Below are 24,977 nucleotides of genomic sequence, written 5' to 3' on the forward strand. Positions count from 1 at the left end.
TAAGTGTGGTTCTCCTTTCTTTGGTTTATCTGAAGTATCCTCCTTGGATACTGAGCCCACTCCGGATCTTCTTTTTCACCATCGGGGACTCAGCACTCCAACCTTCAAACCCTGTAATTGACCGCATGGTTTCTCCACTTCCGACCTTAATTAGACAGTCCAGGCTTCATTCCCTGGTATGGAAAATTATTTTAGCTTCCACTAAAAAAGTCTACAACAGCAAGTGGAAGAGATTTGTTGTCTGGTCTACTAACAGGAACATCGACACTTTTTCAGCACCTGTGTCAGATGTGTTACTGTTCCTCAGTATTCTTTTTAACAACAGTGCTAGTTTTTCCACTATTATTGCTAGTTCCAATTTTCATACAGCAAGTCAGACTAGTTCCTTGTTCATGTTCCAATTGTGTAAATACTTCATGAAGGGTATCTTTTTACTAAGGCCCCCTATTAGGAATCCTTCTCCTTGGAATCTTACTTTGGTACTGCAGGCATTGACAGAAGGCCCTTTTGAACCTGCATTTACTTGTGACATGAGGTTTCTGTCCTGGAAAATGGCTATCTTGGTGGCTCTGACTTCCGCCAAGAGGATTTCTGAGCTTCAGACTCTATCTTCTAAGCCCCCTTATATCTTGTTCCATAAAGATAGGGTGGCTTTATGTATTAATCCATCCTTTATGTCTAAGGTAGCTGCACAAATCAACATCAAGCAGTCTATTCATCTCCCAGTATTTTTCCAAATTTTTCTAAGAAAGGGGAGTACACTCTCTACCTCCTAGATGTTCATAGACTGGTCCGTTTTTATCTACATAGAACAAAACAGCATAGAAAGTCTGATCAGCTCTTTATACCTTTTCCACCGGATAGACTTGATCAAGCGGTATCAAAAGTTACCTTAGCAAAATGGATTTCAAATTGCATCTTCTTCATTTATTCTTCTAGAAGATTACAGTTAACTAAACCTCCTAAGGCACACTCTACCAGAACTATGGCTACTTCCTCAGCCTTTTATGCCAGAACTTCTATTGATGATATTTGTGCAGCAGCCACTTGATCTAATAATCACACCTGCCAGGAGCAGGGCTTCTTTCAGCTCAATGGTGCTCCGGCAAGTCCTTCCATGAGGGCCACCCAAGTTTCTCGTATCTGGGTACTCTGACCCTGTTGTGAGAGTGTATGAAGGAGATAATATTAATATCAGATTAAAAAGTTATGTCTTGCCATAACTTGGCATCTGTGTTGTCTTCCTTCATTTATCCTCACTTTTCCACCCAACCCCCCCCCCTCGCCTTTTCCTCTTGAAGAACCTGGATGATCTCAGGCATCTTATGTCCTATGTCTGAGCCTCTTCTACTGTTTTTTGATGTCTGCATGCGGCATGTCTGGATTTGGCAAACTTGATCTGAGGCAGTTGGGTGTATGCAGGGTACTGTGAGTATGAGGGAAGAGCTTGAGAGCTGGATCCAAGTCTGTGGAAGTGGCCAAGCCAGATCAGAGGGTCAAATTCGAGACCCTGTCATGAGGATTGTGAAGGCTGTCAGCCCAGCTAGCTAGAATTTTGTAAATAATTCTATGTCATTTGTGAATAGTAATATGATTTGTGTGGTTGCCTTCAAATGTAAGAAAACTATATGTTCTGTTCTGGGCTTCAAGAATGTAACCACAGTGCACCCTGCTGGAAAAGAGCAGAAATGTGTAAAAACTACATGCCTATGCAAATGTATGTGTTGATGGTAAAGGCTGGAATTTACAGAGTTAACTTGTAAACTCTAAGAAAATAACTGAAAATTGTTTATTACTCTGTTATCTCTGTTTCAGCTCAAAGCAGACACAATGTCTAGAGTTGTAGGCTTTCCTACTGTGTGGAAACAGAGGTAATTACAGGTTTCAAATGTAAAGGTGTTTAACAGTTTTATGATTTCCAGTTCCAGGCAAGTTTCTAAGAGATAAGTGTCAGCATCTAAGAGATAAGTATTCTTGACATTGAGGTGTTACATTTTAAGTTCCCGATGGCCTGGAAACTAAAAGCAGAGTTGACAAGAATGATGTAATCTGAGATGACCCAGCAGTAGTGTGTATTATTAATTTAAGAATTATCTCAGAGAGAAAATGTAGGCATTTTGTATTTGTCTCCGGACCTGAACACATCCATCTTCAGCACTTCTCATCTGCATTTGCTTGTATCTGAAAGTACGACTTAGATCATAGTATCTCTCTTAGTGATCGATAGGAAAATAGTAAGATCAGTCTAGATGTTTTCTGTATTTATGTGAGACTGTCCTGCAATGTTGTTTTAAAGTATTTCCTCTAATTCTGAACTCTGTTGTCACTGTATTGGGTTATTGAGTATTGTCTTGTTCTGTTATTTATTATTAAATATATTTAAACCTTTTAATTGCGGCTGGATTTGTTTATAGATATTTAAGCTCTTAGTGAACTTGCATGTATTTGGTAACACTGTATAGGCCACTCTAAAATAGCCTTAAAGTCTTGAACGCACTTAATTTGGATAATAGTAACATTATACAGTGGAATTTGTCACCATTTGTAAGGGCCTTTAGTAGCCGATAAGGGTGGTTGGTGTCAGGTGGTACTACCGCATAGTCTGGGCAGAAGGAGGCATAGCTAGTGAACCTGTGACAGCCTTCCCCAGGATTGTCAGTGTGTTTGCATATAAATCAAATCTCAAAGTGTGTGTGTGTGTGTGTGTGTGTGTGTGTGTGTGTGTGTGTGTGTGTGTGTGTGTGTGTGAGCTACTTGGGCAGGGATACGAAGCACTGGTTGGACAGAGAAGGTGCTGGAGGTTTTGACTTGACCACTCAGCTGAGATCTTAACCCTATAACTGTGCCAGTGGGGAGTCTTATTGGGGATCCAGAGAGAGAGAAACCAGCCCCAGACTTACTGTGATCTCTGTGTGCTCTTAAGGGAAATTGTACTTTACCATGGGTGTACTTGTCATCCTCCCAATGTGCATGTCCTTTACTGGTGTTAGTGGTGAGGATTGAGGCTCCTTGATTACTGGGCCAGTGCAGGGGCATCACAAGGATGAATGAAAGAAGACAATGCAGATGCCAAGTTATGGTAAGACATAACTTTTTATTTCATGCATATGACTATTGTGCAGACACGTAAATATTTTCTGAACTGATTTGCCGAGGGGCATCAAGAGAATCTGGTCAAAGTGGGAGACTTTACCTCTACCAGCAGACCTGTCATCTGTGGGGTCACACAAGAGTCACTGCTGGGCCCCCTCTTGTTTGACATATACTTCTCAGAACGCAGGCCAAAACAGAGGGGCAGTGCCTAACCAATTTTGTGGATGACTGCAAATTAGATGCTGTCATTGAATCCCCTAGCGATGTCAGCGTATTTCAGAAGGGGCTTACACAGACCAGTGATTAATACCAAAGCCATGGTCTTAAACTAAGTGCTAAAAAATGTATCATTATTCCCTTCGGTAAAAACAATGTCCTTGCTGATTATAAAACAGTAATACCCTAAGTACCAATTCAGTAGCGAGAGACCTGGGAACACAAGTTGATTGTGACCCCAACTTTGACCACCATATGTCTAGTGTGGTGAGGAAGGCATGCTACATCGCTCACCTGATTAGCAAAGGTATCGCCTCAAGAGCAAAAGAGGTTATAAGTCCCCTGCACTCATCCCTCATCAGGCCTATTATTGAATATAATGCTCCCTTTGATATCTACCGTACCAGACACTTGCAGCAAATTGAGAGACTTCAGAGATTTCTGACTAAGAAAATTCAGGGTCTCCCGCACGTCATATACAGACAGACTGAAATTGCTGTCACTGTACTCAGTAGCGTATAAACTGCTTAGAGGTGACTTATGTCTGGTCTACAGGGCTCTCTCTGACCCAAATCTAATGGAAATGCTGCACATCTGTAAGTCAAATGGGACTAAAGTCGCCCGTTCCAGGGACCTCAATCTAGCCTGTGACATAAACAGGACCTGCTGGAGAAACAGATCCATCTCTCAGAGGTTGCCACTCCTCTGGAATAGGCTTCCAGTCCATATCAAGCAAAACACCTCCATGACCATGTTTAAGTGCAACCTGGACAACTGGATGGAAAACCATAAATTTCTGCTGAGGATTGCCCTGGCTTCTCTCCTGGACATGCATAGCCCTTGCTAGAAAAACCTTGGACATAGACGTTATCTGTCATGTATTATCATATTGGGATTTAATGGCTAGGCTTGTAAAGACCTTGGGTAAATAGACTAGTAACATCCCAAAACCTATGAACCAGTAGTGTATTTTTGACTAAGCAGATGCATCATAATGCAATGCTTTTTGGCAGGACACTCTAAGCCCTGTCAAGGATCATAGAGCAGTGAATGTTTTTGCTGACTGCTTTCAAATGTTTCCATCCAGTCTGTTTCTGCTGCTTCCACCTGGCTGACCCATGCACATTTTCAGGCATTAAAGTCTAGGTCTTCATTTTGAGGTAGGGCAGGGATAGGAAGAGACGTTCCCAAGAATTTTTTCTTACGAAACATATCCTATCCCTGTTTTGACAAGCAGTAGCTATTCTCGAAAAGAAAGACCGTGCTGAATGAGAGCCCATAGAGGAAATCAATTAATTACATTACTCCTCCTTTAACTCCACTTCTTTAAGGGTTTTTCATTCAACAACATAATAACTTCTAGCCAACCCCCACCCCTAAGTTAGACAAATCCTTTTTTTTTTCTTTTTGAGCTTTGCAGTTATTTTTGTTCTGTGTCATTGGGGAGGGTTATCTGTTTCTTGTGTCTTTTTTTCCTTTTCTTATGGGAAGGAACTGAGGTAGAGTATGTTGAAAAGGGGAGAGGTAATCTCCAGTGAAAGAAGGGTATTAACTGAGCTGACTGATGTGAAGTTTTGGCCAAAGCCTCCGTTTTCATTCAAGATGACTATTCTTCTATATGTGTGTGCTTCTAAATGAGAAGTCTTTGAAGATCTGGAATTACTCCAGGTGCAACATGAGTAATTTTTATATACTTTGTGTACTGATATAAATGTTGTACAAATTAGCCTCATGATTTTTCTTTTTATATATATATATATATATATATATATATGTGTGTGTGTTTATCTATATTGATCCATATAAATACACACGTATATATATGTATGTATAAAAACGGTATATGAACTAACATTTATTTACTTCAGTGAATGAACAGTATGACATTTAGTCAGTGCCTACAAGAATCTTAGTTTATTTGAAATAAAACAATCTTATGATTTTTATTTTTCAGGGCAGTGTCTGAAAGTTCAGAAGCAGATGGCAAAGTGGAGCTGGCTGATAACTGTTTGACAGCAAAGGCATATCAACAAAAGGAGGGCAACACATTACTGTCTGTGCCAAGTGGAGTGCTACAGAACATTCATGATTACAACCGTAGATATGAACAGCACTTAAAACTGATTTCCCATGAGGCAGTGGGCAACTTCAACCCATGGCATATTGCTGAGAAGTATATTTATTTATTTATTTGTATATTTCTGTCTGTCAGTTTGTTTCCAGCCTGTCTGTCAAGTTTCATAACTCGCATGTTTTCTAGGAATAATTTTATGTGCTTTTGTTTACACGTGTGAATATGCACATATACACATGCACAGATGCACACATATACCACAGTTTAATAACAGTAATAAAAGAGCATACCCAGTGGTATGAGCATTACATCTTTGTGATTGTCACTGTAACACCCTGACCCCATGTACAAAAATGGAGAAAAGGGGTTGTGGATAGCTATATTAACCATTTAAGTCATAAAATAAGTAGTAGTACTGTCCATGTTTCTTCATTGTTTCCAGTGAATCATGACAAAGTACATTTATATTACGTGATCGAACAGTGAACTGTTCAAACACGTCATAATCGACTCCGAAATATCGAAATGCTGTAATGTCGCACAGCAAAACAAAAAACACCCAAACAAACCATTAAAATGCCCTAAGCAGTGGGGTAAGCCCCCCTGCATTGCCCCACATGGGGGTTGTGCCTCCCACGTCCCCCTGCTACTTAAATATACCAACTCTGAGATCTCACTACAGTGCAGACAATGGAAAACTTCCATGTCTGCACTGTACGGAGATCTCCATTGAACCGTTCCACATTCTGACAATTTGATATTTAGGGGTCAATTACTACGTGTTCGAACATTTCACTATTTAATCATGTAATATAGACCCAAAAAAGTTAACAGTCTGTGAAAGTGGTTGCATTGTTGTGAATCTTGTCTTTGTAATCTGTACCTTTCCCTGAAAAAGTATTTAAATCATTTGTCCTATTTTGTCTGTTCGGGTTGATTAAAATTTTTGCGAGTGTATAGTGTATCACAGGAAAGCAAAAGACATGGCATTCTTATTTAAAGGCAGAGTAGTCTGTATGTCCCTAGTTAATATTCTTCTTTACCACTTCTTAAATATGAATGTCAGATGTTTTGAAGATATGTATAAATAATAGCTTACTCAGGATCCTGTGTTGGAGACCACTGACTCTTCCATGGGTTTATCTCATGTAGAATTTCATAATTTCTGTGTTAGAGAGAGCTGTCAGCCTGTCTTGAAAAGCAGTCTTCAGATGAGATGCTTTTACAATGGAGTCCGACTGCACATTATCAGAAGGCCAGTTTCTCATCCATTCTTTCACACCTTTGTTTTGGATTAGAAGTCACTGAGTGTAATGCTTCTTTGTTTAGGGTTTTTCTTGTTTTTTTCATCACTGTTTGAAATGCTTTTTCTCCAGCTGATCCAAAAAAGTCTTCTGGCATACATCTCTGTCCCTCAGAAGGCTGACATAACAAGACAACCATGCAAATTGTGTGGTTTCTCACCTAATTACTGTGCATATACCTGCCAACCTGTATTGGTTCACATTCTGCAATTACAGCCAATTACCATTGCAGTATACGAACCAATCAAATAACTGTTCCTGAGGACAGGGGCCAATGAGTGCTCCCAAATACGTGACCATTTGTGTAGGAACAGTACAGCTCAGTACATTTTGGTAAAGTTGTTATCATTCTGTACCAGCTTTTGACATCATGTGTAATGTCTTTTGGGGTTGGCTGGACAGATGATGGCACGAGAGAGCACAGTTGCAAAAATTAGCGTTCCGAGACCTACTTAACTGGGGAAGTTTTGGAATGGGAATGGTTTGAGTGAGATGTTAATTTTTATTTGTTATGTAAGAATAAGCAGCATAAAATGGGATGATTTTGTGTGAGTTTGCTTTGTAGGACAAGTTTTGGCTTACTTCTTTTGGTAGCTGAAAAAATTCATATGACTATTTTATTTTTTGTAAAGCTGTCAGCAGTACCCCACTTTTAGCTGAATTGCGACTTCCTCCTGGCTCAGCCACTGTGGCTAAATGTCTGAGCTTTTTTTAACTATTATTTTTAATTGTACACCCTACTGGAATATACTGTGGACCTGTCAGACACCTCCAACAACTCACACACATGTATATGTGTGCGTGTGTGTGTGTGTGTAGATATATATATATATATATATATATATATATATATATATATATATATATATATATATATATATATATATATATATATATATATATATATACATACATACATATACATACATACACATACATACATACACATACATACATACATACGTGCGCTCGCACACACACACACACGTAAAACTAATACATGAATTGTGACAGCAAAAGAAAAAATAGTTACCCACTGTAACATGAACTCCAAAAACAAAACTGGCCCCCCACATTGATGAATCTTTTGTACATCTATTAAACAGACATCAAAATAACTACTAGATCTAAAGAACTAAATTTTGTTTGCAACACAAATAGGACATGTTGGATAGACAGATAAGTATCTCTGAGAATTCCCATTCTCTGGAATAGGCTGGCCATCTGTGTGAAACAATGTCCCTGTTCTGTCATTATCTTATTATTTAATTCCACTGTGATTTGCCAGAAAATTTTATATTTTATGAGGAACAGGCCAAAAATATGAGGCAAAAATATGGGCATTCTGCAAAGTTCTGGGTAGCTGAGAGGTATGACAAGGGTGTGTGTGCGTGTAGTTTTATTGAAATGCCATGGTCGTTGTACGTTTTTCGTTTAGTGTGAAAATAGGATGTTCCACATTTTGACTGTTTGCTATGACCTGTGTTCCACATTGGCCTCTTAGCAGGTTGAGACCTATGCTGCCAACATTGTTCAGATTTGAATTAAATGACTCGTGTGCAACATCAGAAGACCCAGCAGTGGGCTTTAATGGGGAAAAATCAAAACTAAAAGAAAACCACTGAGGATAAGCATTTCTGTCTTTTTCTTTTTCTCTCTTTCCTGTTTCTTCCAGGCACTGCTAACATTTTCAATGCTTTCTAGAGAGATTCTACTCACCGAGGCAGTTTTTCTTCCAGAGGGAGGGATTTCGTTCTACCCCTAAATGTCATACTCTCCCATCATATCACTTTGTGAGCAACAATAGTTTTAAGTCCTTCCAAGACCCACTTTTCTTCCTTGTCCAGAGAAGAGCAGGGTAGCCCAGCAATGACATTGGATGGGCATCCCATTGAGTCCCTGCTTGTTCATCAAAGGCCATATTATTAACCTCTTTGGGCTAATCATTGAAAAAGAATATTGAGTCTGCCAATTTTAGAGATTTATCTCATTCTGTTGTGAAATTTTCTGATACCATCCTCAAGAAAAAGACAGTACTGCACAGGAGGCTGTTTTAGAGGAAGAATTCTTTGAAGTGGAGCTTTTTGATGTTTCTTTGACATTCATTTGTTCATGCTGGCCTTAAAACAGAACTACAGTGTGGCATTTGTTATGGAGGACCTTAATAAGAATGTTACTGAGAAAACTGAAATAACTTACAGCAGTATTTTCAAATTTGAACAGGTATGCCTCCAGCCACACACCATTGTGATGCACTGATTACATTAGGATGGATGACCTTTAAAATATGATAATATACATTTTTGCATGAGATCAGTATCCTAATCTGTTAGACATGTTATTCTTGTATCTATCTACTAGATGTTTAAGGTCTGCATCAAATCCTCAGTTGAATATACTGGAGAGGTCACCATGTGACATTTTCTTGTCTGTTGGAGTAGCCTTTCACATATGTTAAGACATATAACAAGCCGCTGTAATTTTTAAAAAAGTCATACAGCATCTCTGTATCAGCAACATTTTTGCAGAAAGGTGTAAAATCCTGTAACATTTCTAGAGTTACGTTCTGTACACCCGCAGAATAGCAAAAGCCAGTTGTTTCAATAATTTGTAAGTTTGTGACTTCAAGTAGTGTGTAGCTCACACACCAGTCTTTAATAGGCATATGTAATTCAGTCACTGGTACTTATGTAGAGTTGATGCTACTGTTCTACACATAAGCATGACATGAAACTTGTCTTCACTGACAACTTTAAGCAAGTGGATAGAGAAAAAAAACAGGACACAGACTAATGAAAGATTTTTTTGGCAGAGGTCACTGTAACATTAAATCATGACATTTGAGTTTACCTTCCTTAATGTGCTCTTCTACAGGCCAGAGATTCCATTATCTGCACTCAAAGACCAATATTGATTTTTTTTTTCTGACCATTCCTTAGAACCTTCCTTGGAACATGAGGCATTTGTATACATCCAGCATTGTTATAAGATTTTCTTTTTCAGTGTATACTTGTGCTATTGCTTTGTTCTTGCATCATCTTTGTAGTAGTTTTATCTGCAAAGCATCTTGTGCTCAACAATTATTCACATTCAGCATGAAATCACTGTTGCAGTAGCCTTATGTGTATGGCTTATATCCTACCAAAACTATGACCACTGGTCAGCTTTCAACTCTTCAGGACACATTCCACCCACCCAAACCACTTTGGGGCTTGAGGAGAGCTACATATAAGCAGTGGTTCAGGTACCAAAAGCTTCAGATATTTCTTGCTGCCATAAGTGTGCTGCCACTGTGAGCTTTATGGAAGTGATGGTCAACTGGCAATCTTTCAAGGTTTGGCAGAAAAGTACCATTCTGAGGAAGATCTTCCAGTACTTCCTTTTCTGAAGAAAACTGAGCTTTTTCTATGAAACATTTTATATTTTATCCCAGGAAATGTTATTCTAATGGACTCTCATGTTATGAAAATGATTTTTTACTTTGGGAATGTTTGTGTGTAAAAACCTTTTTGTACTATACTTTTTCATGTAGAAGTTGTATGTGAGGGGCAGGATACTGTGCTTTTTGGGGCAGTCATTAAATTTTTTTTGCCTCAGTTTACTGACTCACCCATTCTCCACTACCTGCTTTTTAGGTTCTCTTCTTGGTTAAATCATGAAGCAATTATCAGTCTCCTTGGTTCTTCCTTCTCCCATATACAAGAAGAAGAAATTTCGTAGGAGTCCTTGGGTGTCAGGCCGGGTCCCTCATTATCTCAGCCACCAATGGGTGACTCTGCTGTGGCCTAACCTGTTATCATTGTCTCTTGGTCCCTTTGATGTAGCTCCTTGGGAAGCCTCGAAGGTTAGACACATCCTCTGCAGTGACGTAAGTCTGCTGGAGTATCAATTATGGCGCCCAGTTTGCAGTCATCTGCGAACTTTGTCAGCCACAATCCTCCTATGTTTGCCTGTACCTCGTAAAAATAAATGCCGAACAAGAGGGGTCCCAGGACTGAGCCCTGTGGGACACCGCTTGTGACTGGCTTAGAGTCTGACATAGCTCCAGCAACTCTGACCTTGTGGGTTCTGTCCTTGAGCCAGTTTGCAACCCATCTTCACCAGTCTAGGGAGAACTGCTCTTGTCAGTCTTGGGGGAGGAGTGGTGGTGATGATGTCTTACAACACAGTTGGACTAAGGTGCCTGATTTTTAGGCTAGTATTCCTAACGTAAGTTTTTTCCAGAGAGTCTCTCAGGAAAAGAAAGTAATAATTAAAAAAAAAGTTTCTACTATTTCTTCACTTATGGACAGGGGGAGTACATGCTGGACTTTGGCAAGGATTATTTTTTGCCTTCAATGTTTTAAATCCTGCTTTATCTGAAGCAGTTTACTTCATTTGATCTTCAACCTATGGGAATACGGATCCGTATTGGATCTGAGCCGGCAAAGATTACTAGCATCAGCTCCGAGCCCCAGACTCCTCCCCTTACCCATAATACACCTCACTTGCCTTCCATTCCCAGATCTCGTTTGCCGCGATTTGTGTAACATCGTGTCTCTAGAGCTCCAGCTAGCAGGGTGTTTTTTGACTGTAAGTTTTCAAAAAATTTCTGTTAATTTTAGCCATTTCGGATTAGTATAGGTACCCTTTCTCCCCTCCCATCGCTTTGGCATTGTGTGTAATTTTATAGTGATAGTTAGTTTAGTGTAGTTTGTCTGTGGTACCCCTCACCCCTTAGTCAGTCTAGTGTGGTGAATGGGTGTGTTGTTAGTTCACAGAAAGAAAGTTTTTTTTGACTGTTGTTCTTCACTTTCTCCTTTAAGCATGGCTGAAAAGCTTATTTTTAAGCGTTGCACGGTGTTGCCATAATCTCTCCCCAGTGGATGGCCACACTTCATGTGTATTGAGCTTAGGTGTGGCTCCCCTGTGTGTGGATTGCTCCATTTCTGTGGGATTCAACCCCTGAGCCTTGAAGGATAGAAAGGCCAAGTTGGCCCTCAAAGGTTTTCTGCCTGCCACTGAACCTCCCCCCTCGTCCTCTGCTTCAGTCACAGAGGCTGCTGTGACTGCCTCTCCTGCTTCTCTGCCTCTGGCCTCCCCTCTCTCCAAGGCTGCGACTCAAATCTCCTGCATCTAAGCCTGGGGTAGTGGAGCAGAGGAGAGGTAGAGAACAGGAGGGAGGGTCGAGGACGAAGGAGAAGAGGAAGAGGTTCCCGGACCTCTCGTCACTGAACAAGTCTGCTCGGATCCATGACTCCCCTCGGCTCCGGTCTCCGAGGTTCTCCCTGGAGCTGGAGGAGGCACGTCCAGTCTCCTGGGCCTCAGCTAACCAACTGGCCGGGTCAGAGTCCGTAGCCTCATCTCGGTCGACCCATTCTTTATCGGACATGGATCTGGATAAGATGATGAGGTGCTTTATCCGTACACAGATCCAGATGGGAGTCTTCCCAGCCCCCCCTCCCTCAGGAGGGGGGAGCTCACTTCCCTTTCTTCAGCCCATTACTCCTTCCCTGATCCGACCTTCGGCTTTGGAGTTCTGAGATCCAAAGTTGGCCTTGGTTGGGGTGTCGGCGCCAACGATCCTCACATCCTCAATACTGGGAGCTGCCTGGAGCATCTCGGATCCGTCTAGTTCAGATCCGAGCCACTCTCGGATCCAAAGCCAGGGTATCTGATCTGAGGGAGTGGAACCTTTACCATTAGCTGTGACATTATCAGTCTAGATTCCCTCCCTCGGGGCTCCGTCCACTTGGTATGGCTCCGATTCTTGCATTGGACCTGGAGAAACTGGCCTCCTTATTGGCTTCCCAGGATGTCTGCTCTCCTTCCGCATTCGATGTGGTAGAATGGGTCCTCTCCATTGGATCGAGGCCCCTGTCCGCCCCCTTGGGCTCTGCCCAGACCCCCTCGGCTCTGTCTATGGTCCCTGTTGTCTTACCAGAGGGCACAGATTTAGTTGAGAGGGAGGGCTCCCCAAGGTCACCTCCCAGTGATGTCTTTTTTGGAGACATCATGGAGATCTTGCACCAGCGGGGAGGTTGGTTTGCCCCCAAGCCCTCCTGTGATGATTCTGTGTTTCTGGAGGCTTTCAGCATGGGCCCATCTATATCTTGGGTGTCCCCTCCCATAGATCCTTTAGTGGATTTGATCACCTTGTGGGCGTGGAAGGAAACAGATACCATGGAGCTGATCCCCAAGTGCCCCAATAAGGTTTTAAGTCCCCCTATTGACAGGCCTTCCTGGAACAAGGGCTCCCCAGTGGATGCCATAGTGGTAGCAGCAGCCACGAGAGTCATGGATGGTGGACCGCCTAGAGAAGCAGGTATATACTTCAGCTACCTTTTCAATACGGATGCTGAACTACTTGGCCCATGTCACAAGACTCCAATGCGACCTGGTGAAAGAGCTTGTAGATTCTTCACCCAAGTCCATGTTGCAGGAGGACAAAGCCTCATTCTCCATGAAAATGGCCACTCTGAGAGCAGTATCTAATATGTCCATGCGACTCCTCTCCCATGCTACGGAAGGAGTGGCTAGGGTGGCTGGGTCCAGAGTGTCCATGAGGTGTAATGCCTGGCTCAGGTTGTGCCAGTTTACCTAACCCTTTAAGACATCCTTTGCCAATGCTGTTATGACGGCTCGACTCTTTTCGGTAAGACCGTCAAAGAGACATTAGTCCAGAGTGAGAAGGATAGGAAGACACTGTCTGCAATCAGAATCCACTTCTCTAATCCTCAAAGGTTCTTTTCTCGGAACCAGAGAGGGCAAAAGAAGATGTGGTTCCGGAAGTCCCTGGGACACTCAGGGCTCTTCTTCCCCTAGAGGTAGAGGGGGACAGAATGGACGCCGGCCCAGAGGCCGAGGGGGTCCGCAAAACTTTGGGTCTCAAGAACCCTTCTCAGGCAGACCCAGGCAGCAACCCTGAGGGGTTGCCCAACCACTCTACTCTGGAGGCAGTCGGGGGATGATTGTCCTTGCACCCAGCGGCATGTGATTCCATGACAGTGGACCGCTGGATGCTTCAAATCATATCCAAAGGATATTCTATCCCCTTTGTGGGTTCCCCCATATTTCCCAAACACCTCCCGGACGTTTCACCCACGCAAAGGGAGGCAGCAGCACAGGAAATTTCCAAGCTGTTAGGAAAACAAGCCATCAAAACCGTCCCCCCAGATCAGGCTTCTACTCTAAGTTCTTTTTGGTGCCAGAGAAAACAGGGGACTTAAGGCCCATTCTTGACCTCTCTACCCTGAACCTGTCAGTTGCCAAAAAAAAGTTCCGGATGGTCACACTACAGTCCATCATGCCGTACCTGCAACAGAGCGACTGGATGTGCTCGTTAGATCTCCAGGATGCTTACTATTACATAAAAATGCACAGAAGCTCCAGCAGGTTCCTCCACTTCCGGCTAGGGGCCAATCATTATCAATTTCAAGCCCTACCCTTTTGGTGTCACCACAGCCCCGAGGGTGTTTACCAAAGTGATGGTGGTGGTAGCTGCTCACTTGAGGCTTCAGGAGATTCAGGTCTATCCGTACCTGGATGATTGGCTCTTCACTGCTCCCACCAGGTGTCTACTTTCCCAAACCATGGACTATTTTCTGACACTTGCCCTGAGTTTGGGTATCACTATCAACACATCCAAATCTCTACTAGAGCCTGTACAGGTGATAGACTACATTGGTACCAGGATAGACACTCTCCAGGGCACAGTGTTCCTGACCTCTGAGAGAGTTCAAAACCTCAGGATGCATGTTTCCCTAATTTACCATTCTCACCTCCTGACAGTGGAATCTGTGTTGAGGGCCCTAGGCTCGATGGCGACCATAACTCTCCTTCCATGTGCTCTACTACACATGCGGATTCTTCATTGGATTCTGGCGGTTCAGTGGTCCCTGTTGGATTTACCACTATCCTATCCACCTAAGTCAAGTGTGTCAGTTGTCCCTCATATGGTGGATGAGCTCTCCGGACATTTTGGAGGGATGACCCTTCATCCCAGCCCCAGCCCAAACCACAGTGACCATGGATACCTCCCAATTCAGGTGAGGGGGGCATTGTTCAGGCAGGACAGTCCAAGGCCTGTGGTCCCCTATAGAGAACAGCTTGCATATCAGTGTCCTAGAGGTGAGGGCGGTCCTTCTAGCTTTGCAGGCTCTTCATGCCTGTCTTCCCCGGGGGACGATTGCTATTCATTCAGACAACATGTCGGTAGTCTGGTACATCAACAAACAGGGAGGGACCAGATCTTATCCCCTTTGTCATGAGGCCATGAGAGTGTGGAAATGGGCGATCTCCACCGGTCACTTTCTTATCGCAACCCACATTCTGGGACAGTCCAACAGTCTAGTGGACAGGCTAAGTCAGACCATTCTGATGCCTTATGAGTGGTCTATAAATCCATCAGTAGTGGAACAGATCTTCAGCGAGTGGGGTCAACCTTGCTGCGATCTCATCGCATCTCCTTCCAACGTGAAGTGCAGCAGGTTTTTCACTCTGCACCCCCTGCCGGGGGAGTCCCCCAGAGATGCTCTAGTTCATGCTTGGCTTTCCGGTCTTATGTATGCTTACCCACCAGTTCCTCTCATCCTGAGGTTTCTGCAGAAAGCTTGTCAACTGGGGAGCAAGATGATCTTCATTGCACCAGTCTGGCTGTGCCAGGTATAGGTTCATAGGTTCGTACTAGGCTATCTGCCCTAAGGCATTTATAAGCCTAGCCAGAGTGTATGTGGCTTACACCACCCCTTAGGATGAGAATACTACCCTTTTAGGGTTTAGTTTACTATGCCTCTGTCTAGTAGTGACACAGAGATGACCCCCGGGGTAAACCTACGATCTCCCATCCACTCGTCGAGATTTCTCTTGAATAGAGTCAGTGAGGGGCTCTGCCTAACATGGACTGGGATTCTGTTCCAGAGTGTAGGGAGCCTCTGGGTTATGAATCTGTCCCTCCAGCACGTCCTATTTATTTCTGTGTTAAGGTTTAAGTCACTTGTTCTCATGGCTCTGATGGATTTGGATTTTCTGAGGTGGAGCATGTCCATTAATTCAGGATTGGGCATGGCCTTGTACGTCAGGCACAGATCACCTCTGAGTAGGCGGTATGCGACTGAATAGAGCTGGAGTTTTTTCAGTCGGGCAGCATATGACATATGTTTAAGACCCTTTATCCTCTTGGTGAGGAACTTTTGGGGTCTTTCCAACTGCTGCAGGTGTCGGGTGAGATACATCCCAAATGGGGCATTGTACTCAATCATTGGCCTGATAAGAGAAGAGTACAGGGGCACAATGACCTCTCTTGATCTAGATGTGAAACCCTTCATGATAAGGTGGGCAATATAGAAGGTCTTCCTAACCACTTTGGCAATGTGAGTGTCAAATGAGAGGTTACTGTCAACCTGGGTCCCTAGGTCCCTGATTACCTCTTCCACTTAATGGATTACGCCTATGTGGTAATTTGTCAGTACCTTGTTTTTCCCAAAGGGTATGACTATACATTTTTTGGCGTTCAGCTTAAGGCCATGGCTCTGACACCAATTATCCATTTCTATGAGGCCTCTCTGAAGGATGTTTGTGTCTGCTGGAGTATCAATTATGGCGCCCAGTTTGCAGTCATCTGCGAACTTTGTCAGCCACAATCCTCCTATGTTTGCCTGTACCTCGTAAAAATAAATGCCGAACAAGAGGGGTCCCAGGACTGAGCCCTGTGGGACACCGCTTGTGACTGGCTTAGAGTCTGACATAGCTCCAGCAACTCTGACCTTGTGGGTTCTGTCCTTGAGCCAGTTTGCAACCCATCTTGTGACATATGGGTTTACATTTAAGCTGGTGGGTTTGTCTATGATGTCCGAGTGGGGTATTGTGTCAAAGGCTTTTGCAAGGTCAAGGCAGGCTGTGTGAACTGCCATACCCTCATCAATGGCCTTAGTGACTGTTTCAAAAAAGTCGACCAAGTTCAAAAGGCAGGATCTGCCCTTGACAAAGCCAAATTGGGTAGGATCCAATGTCTGTAGGTCCCCAATGTCTTTGTTTGAGTTCCATAATGATCCTCTCCATAGCTTTGCAGACCAGGCTTGTCAAGCTTATGGGGCGGTAATTTCCAGGGTCCATAGAAGCACCGCCTTTGTGAAGTGGGACCACTGTTGCCGTACGCCATTCTTTGGGTACGTATCCTGTAGTAAGGCTAAGATTAAACAGCAGCCTTATGTGTGGGTTTAGTTCCTCTTGGAGTTCATGTAGCACACAGCCCGGGACACCATCCGGTCCCATTGATGCTGTGTTTTTAGCTTTAGAGAGGGCGGCTCTCACCTGGGCATCTGAGATGTTAGGGAGGCTACACTCTGCTGGGATAGTTATTTTTCCTTTTGGGGAGGGAGGAGAAATTTGCACTGAACCTGTCTGCCAGAATGTTGGCAATGTCAGTGGGTTCAGTGTATTTTGTGTCATTTTGGACTAACTCTGAGCATATCTGGGAGTTTCCACCCAGGTTTCTAACATAGCTAAAGAAGGCCTTGTGATTGTCTTTTGTGTCTTTTGCGATTTTTCTCTCAAAGTTGGCCTTGGATGATTTTATGAGTGATCGTAGTTTTTGCTAGTACTGATCAGAGACGCCTTCCCTTTTAGGGATTTTGCTCTGTCATGTAGTAGCTTCCTCCTCCTGTTGTAAAGTTTGTTTATGGCTGGGGTCCACCAGACCGGCGCCTGCCTTTGGGGAGTGGGCCTTGGTTTTATTTGGGATTGCATGATCCATGCATTCTTGAAGGTGCCCATAGAAGGCATTTGCAAAGGATTCAGCAGTGTGGGTTGTGGTTTCCACTGGCCCAGGGGCCTTGAAGGATACCACTTCAGTCTTAAGAAGTGTGAAGTTTGCTTTTGAGAAGTTCTTCACTGTGGTCTTTTGTGCAGGGGGTGGGGGCGGGATGTGGATTTCCAGTGAGATTAATTTATGGTCTGATCTTACCAAGGAGGGATATATTTCCGGTGTGGAGCATTTTGTCCCCATGTTTGTGATGATCAGGTCTAGTATATTGTCTCCTCTTGTGGGAATGGTGACTAGTTGTTCCATTGCATTTGAGTTTATGAATTCTAGGAACCTTTGGGCTAGGGTGTTGGGGCTTGAGTAATGTTCCCAGTCTATGTTTGGGTAGTTGAAGTCTCCCAAAATGATGGTATTTGGAGAGACATTCATACTCTCCAGTGTCTTCAGGAAGGCTGTGTGGGGTTCCTGAGTTTGAGAGGGTGGTCTGTAGCATGCTACAAACTGTAAGGCAGTTTTGCCTATGGTTAGTTGCACCTGGATAGTCTCCGATGCTTCGTGCGTTGCCACTAACCTGGAGGTGTGGGTATCTTTGATGAAAATGGATACTCCCCTCCTTTTGTGGTTCGGTCTAAGTTTTGGGGCTGGAAAGCATGATATGAGGTAAAACCTGATAGTGCTGGGGTGCTCTCAGGAGCCTTGAACCAGGTTTCAGTCACCGCACAGACATCGATGTTCTCCATACTGAGGAGGGCTTGAGGGTGCATCTTGAGGTTTAGACTTCTGGCATTGAGCAGCATTACCCTTAGTTTTTTTCCACTTGTGTTTTCTAGGGAGGTAGGTTTTTCATTTGAGCCTTGCCTAAAAAGGGCACTATGGGGGTGGCAAGAGCCTTGGCCAATATCCGGAAGCCCAGGGGTGACAGATGCAAGCCATCCCTTGCGAAGCAGCGTGGCTTGTCAAGCATGTCATCCCAAGCAGACAGACATTGGATCCCCTTAGAATGACACCAGTAATTAAGCCAATTGTTAAAACTGATCATTTTGTCTTTGTACTGTGGCATCATTCTTGGTGAGGGTTAGATGCTGCTCAGGGTCAGGGTCATACCGGCCTGGGCTACATAATCAGAGAGCTCCTCTATGTCTCTTTTCATGTAGTCCAGGGAGGTACGTCTCAGGTCGTTCACACCGGCATGTACAGTCTGGTGAGCGGGACGTCAGTGTGTCTGACTATGGAGTCACCTATTACAAGTGTGTCTGGCATGTTGTTTGGCCTTAAGGGCTGTGACTGTTTAGCACACTGACTTTGTGAACTATGTGTTGCATGTGCTATGTCTTGAGGTGGTGGTTGCTTGGGTGTCTGCTTTGGAGGCCTCTGTTGTTTTGGTAGATTTTTAATCAGCCTCAGTATGTTTTTGTGTGTTTATGTGTTTGGTTTGCTGTTGTGATAGTTCTATGTGAGACTGGGTTTGTGGTGTGCGTGGTTACCTTCTCTTCCTGACTGGTCTTGCCAGTACTGAATTGAGAGAGCTCAGCCTCCAGTTTGGCTATATAGTTGCATCTCTCGCATATATTTGTATTTGTTGGGAGGAGGGGAGGGTTGTCTGTGCACATGAGGCAATTGTAACATTGCCTCAAGATTCCCAGATTCACCAGCTGAACAGGAGAGGATGCCAGCAACTGACCCTTCGACATGCTAGAAAAAGTGAAAAAGATTGCTGTGTAACTTAGTCAGAAAGGACCTATAGGGAGATGTGTACTCAACAGAATTTAGGTGAATGAAGTACTTTCTTTTGTTTAAGAGTGCTTTACCTGTATAAAAATGCTTTAGGAGCAAGTGCTGAGCTTTTCAGACAGAGTATAGGCTGTTTAGATTGCAAGTAGAACAGTTCTAAGGGAAAAATTGAAGAGCAGACTTTTAACCGGCTATGCGCACGACCGCGCAAAGCCGTGCAAAGGTGGATTTTAAGCAGTGAACTACAAAAGAACTAGGAATGGTCCCAAACAACCAATTACTACAGCTTCTTGTGCTGAGGTCACTTCCCCCAAGGACAGGTAGGCTGCTCAAGGCTCCCCACTCCCACTGGTGAGCAAAGAAACTTCCTTCTATCCAAGTAAGGTAATGGACAACACAGGAACTACACCACAGCCCAGAATACAGCAATGCCTGTATACTGGTCTAAACTAGTCGAGAAAGGCGGGAAAACAAGGATTATTTTTTTGTTTTTTTTTTTGTAGTAATACACAGAAAATGCAGAGACAGTGATAAATTAGTTACACAGGCTAGCACACTTTAGTGGGCAGCCTCCACAGTTAAATTAAAAAAACAAACAAACAAACTTTCGATTAAATTGGACTAAATGTAACTTAAAGTGCTGATTTAAACATAAATGGAGTAATCAGAAAAAAACAGTTCAGGCTAGTGTGAAGTAAGCAACAGAAGCTATTTCCAGTGAAAAAAAGCAAATATACTTAAATCCAGAAGGTAGTCGCTTTTTCGACTTCCTTGCTGCTAGGACCACTCTGTAAACCCACGTGGAGCTTGTCTGAGCAGTATAGCCAGAAAAGCAGAGGCGATTTTAAGCAGTGAACTACAAAAGAGCTAGGAATGGTCCCAAACAACCAATTACTACAGCTTCTTGTGCTGAGGTCACTTCCCCCAAGGACAGGTAGGCTGCTCAAGGCTCCCCACTCCCACTGGTGAGCAAAGAAACTTCCTTCTATCCAAGTAAGGTAATGGACAACACAGGAACTACACCACAGCCCAGAATACAGCAATGCCTGTATACTGGTCTAAACTAGTCGAGAAAGGCGGGAAAACAAGGATTTTTTTTTTTGTTTTTTTTGTAGAAATACACAGAAAATGCAGAGACAGTGATAAATTAGTTACACAGGCAAGCACACTTTAGTGGGCAGCCTCCACAGTTAAATTAAACAAACAAGCAAACTTTCGATTAAATTCGACTAAATGTAACTTTAAGTGCAGATTTAAAAATAAATGCAGTAATCAGGAAAAAAACAGTTCAGGCTAGCTTAAAGTAAGCAACAGAAGCTATTTCCAGTGAAAAAAAAGCAAATATACTTAAATCCAGAAGGTAGTCGCTTTTTCGAGTTCCTTGCTGCTAGGACCACTCTGTAAACCCACGTGGAGCTTGTCTGAGCATGGTTTCCTTTCCTTTGGTCTCACCTTCTGGCTCCACCTTGGATCCTAGATCCCATTCGGGATCTGGTTTCACACCCATCAAAGGTGCCTCATCCAAGTCTGGACAGCCTGAAGCTCACGGCTTAGTTGCCCCAGTTCCCGTGATTCCTGGGACTCCCGGACTTTCCTCCTCGATTAAGTCCATTTTGGTGGCTGCTCATAAGTCGTCAACCAGAAAGGTTTATCGCAGCAAGTGGAAACGTTTTTCTTTCTGGGCCTCTCAGAGGAGTTTAGATCCTTTCACAGCACCTGTTTCCGCCATTCTTGATTTTCTAGCTGACATCTTCCAGCATGGTGCTAGTTCTTCTGTCAAAGTTCAGTTGGCTGCCATTTCTCATTTTCATTTGGGTGAGAATTCTGCATCCTTGGCATCTTCTAGATTGTGTAAAGCCTTTATTAAAGGCACTTTTTTATTATGCCCCCCCGGTCAAAGATTCTGTCCCCCCGTGGGACATTACTATGGTTCTCCAAGCTCTGGTCGCCCCGCATTTCGACCCTGCCACTACTGCCGATCTAAAATTTCAATTGTGGAAAACAGCGTTTCTGATCAAATGTTTGTTTCTTTCTATAGACCCTTTTTGGGCAAACCTATTTCTAAGGTCACGATAGCTAGATGGATTTCTTCCTGCATTTTGCAGGTCTATAAGGACAAAGGCATGTCTCCTCCAGGTCAGGTTAAATCTCATTCCACTAGGTCCATGGCTACTTCTGCAACTTTCTGGTCTAGGGTCTCTTTGGATGACATTTACTCTGCAGCTACTTGGTCCTCATCTCATATGTTTATCTCCCATTATAAATTGGATTTGGAATCTAGAAGGAGAGCATCCTTTGGTTCCACGGTGCTCCGGAATATCCTTCCATGAGGGCCAGCCAGGAGTTTAATAGCTGGGGACTTTGTCCCACAGGTTGAAGATCAAATGAAGTAAACTACTTCAGATAAAGACGTTATGTACTCACCATAACGTTCCATCTGAGTAGTTGTATTTCATTTGTCTTCAACCGTCCCTCCCTTCTTCCCCCTGGACCTTTGGCGCATGTTCAACCTACGGGCTGTAAAGTATAGGTCACAAGTATGTTATCAGGTCGGATTACAAGTGTAAGTTCAGCAAACTCAATCTGGGGATGGAAGGCAGGGGAGGTGTATTATAGGTAAGGGGAGGAGTCTGGAGCTCGGTGCTGATGCTAGTAATCTTTGCCACCTCGGATCCGATACAGATCCGTATTCCCACAGGTTGAAGACAAATGAAGTACAACTACTCAGATGGAACATTATGGTGAGTACATAACTTCTTTTTTTTCTTCATGGAATTTTCCATAAACTGAAGATTCTTATTCTGAGGAAAGTGTTTCTTCAGATTTCCCTCCAAAAGACTTATTTTCTGACACTATAGCTAAAATGAAAGATTTATTTCTGTTGGAACAGAATGAAATCCCTGTTTCCCTGCAAAAGTATTATGATTTGTTGCAACTGGAGTTTCCTCAGCCTGCAACTGTCCCTCCTGTTTTATCAGCTTTTGAGGATGTGTACTTTGCAGCTTGAGGTATGCCTAACAGTCAACCTCCTGCCCTCAAAAGTCTGATAGATTATATAAAGTACCTCAGACACAGACTATCTGTTTTGTAATCCCATATCAGATCCTATAATTGTTTCATTATCAAAGCCGTTTTCTGCTAAGCATATTATGAATGTAACCCCATTCCCTCCGATAAGGATAGCAAGGCTTTTGATAAATTTGAGAAGAAAATTTATTATTCTGCTACTTTAACTTTCAGAATTCTGCCAGGCCCATGTATTAAAATGTTTATTGTTTTTTTTTTCATAAAGAACACTGGAAAAATAACAGTTACCCTTCTGTTTTCAGAGGCTAAAATTTCATTAAATTCCCTAATTGTTTCTACTTGTCAAGTAACCTATTTCTCTTTAAAGTGTTATGATTCTGTTAGTGCTGTATCTAGAGCTGCTTCTACTAGTTCAGTTATGAGAAGACGTGCTTGGGTACATTCTCAAAACTTACCAGAAGATGTAAAGCCAAGATTTTAAATTTGACAAAGATTTTTTTTTTTTTGGCCCTTCTGCTGTTGAGGCCCTTAAAACATTTGATGAAGGAGGGAAATTGATTCAGTAGGTTACACAAATTGATGGAGGGAAACTGATTCAGTTCTTCTTTCGGCTTTTCCCGGTTAGGGGTCGCCCAGCAGAACTCCGGTCTGCTAATGATTAGCAGTAGATTTTTACGGTGCCGAGGTACCTCCCAACCTTCAACGAAAGCACGCCCATTCTACGCATGTCTTTTGAACGCCACTCGACCAAGGGGAGGACATGCAGACTCCACACAGAAGGTGCTCCAGCCGAGAATTGAATGGAAGAACCTCTTCCTGTGAGGCAATAACGCTACCACTGCAACACCACGGCTTAGGGAAACTGATTCAATAAGTTACACAAATCTTTCAGTTCTCTTTTCTAAGTTCACTGCAAACCTTCCTTCTAATTCAGGTCCTTTTAAAGAAGCAAAATACACAGTCTCAGCAAGGCTCAAATAAATAGAGTTGTAAAAATGGTAAGAGACTCTAAGAAGAAAGGTGTGAGTGCATCCCAGAGTCAAGGGCAGTCCAAAAAGTCAAGATAACTATTTGCCTCTTCAAGCATCCCCTTCTCACCCTGGCAACCATTTATATTGGTCCCTCCCTCAGTCTAGGCCTTCATACTCCCCAGTTGCATCAGATCATCTCAGACAAATGGATTCGGAGAATCATCTAATAGGGGAACATATGGCAAAGGGAGTCCCTTCCTCCTTTCCAGGGGTTCTCTCCCCATCTTCTAAACCAAACATTCATGCTTCCTCCAGTTTCGGATCAGATGATGTCTCAAGGAGTCGTAGAACTAGTGCCCTTAGATCAAATAGGCCCAGGGTTTTATTCAAGGACTTTTATGGTGCCCTCAGTCATTACATCAAGTTTCCAAAGTCCAAAAAGTGTTATACCTCCAAACTTTGTTACTATTGCTATCCCCTTCAGTTTCATGGTAACATTAGAATTAAAAGATGCTTATCATCATATAGGGTTCATAGGTTAGTACTAGGCTATAACTGTCCTTGTGGGACACTGTAAGCCTATCCAATTATCCCATGTGAGAATCAAACCCTGCACCTTGTGTTTGTAAGGTAAACATCTTAACCACAATGCCAACTTCCTGCCTTACCGGTTTGCAAAGATTTCAGACTTTTTTAAGGTTTCTGTGAATGGCTTGAATTATAAAATGGTCAATATGTGGATCACCTTTGCAGTAACCTAAACTATTTGGGTATTAGCCCCTTGCTCTGGCAGCTTCCCAGTTTAGGGAACCTTCCATGTGCCCCAACTGCACGGAGTGCTCAGAGCATCTTCATCATCAGCCCCCTTTTTCCCATTTTTTTTCTACACGGGTCAGGGTATTGTGTTAACAGTAGCCATCTCTCTCAATTCAATACCACACTCCTGCCTTAGTCAACACTCATGTCTGACTGTCACAGATCTTCTCTCACACAATCCATCCACCTGCTCACTGGACATCCTTGTTTCCTCTTAACCTTCTTCCTGTCTGTCCCAATTCTTCACCAAATTGTCTTCTCATTTTCTGTACATGTGTCTGAACCACCGTAATCTGTTATCTTTGATCATTTCTGCAATGGGAGCTACTTTGGCTTCTGCACTTATGTCGTCATTTCTTCATCTGTCTCACAGTTTGCATCATACCACTCTTCTCATGCACTTTATTTTCATCACTTCTAGCTTCCTCATCTGCTCTGCCTTTACTGCCCAGGTTTCTGTATCATACAGTAGTACTGGTCACACCACTGTCTTCTACACTTTACTTTTCCACTTCTTTGGCATTCTTCTGTCATAGACTACACCCAAGACTCTGTGTCAGTTGGCTGCGTTCCCTCTAATTCTTGCTTTGACCTCTTCATTCAGACTTCCCTTCTCCTCAACCACACCTCCCAGATATTTGAAACTATTAACCTGTCCCACTATCTTCCCTTCTGTCTCAGTTCTCAGCTTCTTCTGATTTCCGTAGTTTGCTGCCATTACCACTCTTATCTGTGCTTAGTTTCATCCTATGTACCTTCAGTTTTGCATTCCATTCCCCTATCCTTTGCTGAAGTTTTTGCTCAGTCTGCCTGAAATGCCACATCATCTGCATAGAGCAACTTTGTTGAACTGTCTCCTCTGACCTGTTTGCTAATTCAGTCCATCACCAGTATGAACGGCAGTGGGCTCATACCTGAATCCTGGTGCACACCCACTCTTACTGGGACCCCCTCTGTGAAGACTATGCAGTGTTCGCACTTGAGTCATTGGGTCCTTGTACATA

At 43.2% G+C, this 24,977-nt stretch overlaps 1 protein-coding gene across 1 annotated transcript in view; it reads left to right on the forward strand.

Moving 5' to 3' along the window:
- The window catches only part of KIAA0753 (KIAA0753 ortholog), a 1,485,993-nt gene that overhangs the window by 1,366,656 nt on the left and 94,360 nt on the right, over positions 1-24,977 (forward strand). The window contains exon 17 of the mRNA XM_044054254.1: positions 5,264-5,482. Coding sequence (XP_043910189.1) covers positions 5,264-5,482 — 219 coding nt within the window. The remainder of the gene's footprint in view (positions 1-5,263; positions 5,483-24,977) is intronic.

Source organism: Protopterus annectens, chromosome 13.part0 (genome assembly GCF_019279795.1).
Source record: "Protopterus annectens isolate FY-2018-M chromosome 13.part0, PAN1.0, whole genome shotgun sequence".
NCBI classification, from domain to species: domain Eukaryota; kingdom Metazoa; phylum Chordata; order Ceratodontiformes; family Protopteridae; genus Protopterus; species Protopterus annectens.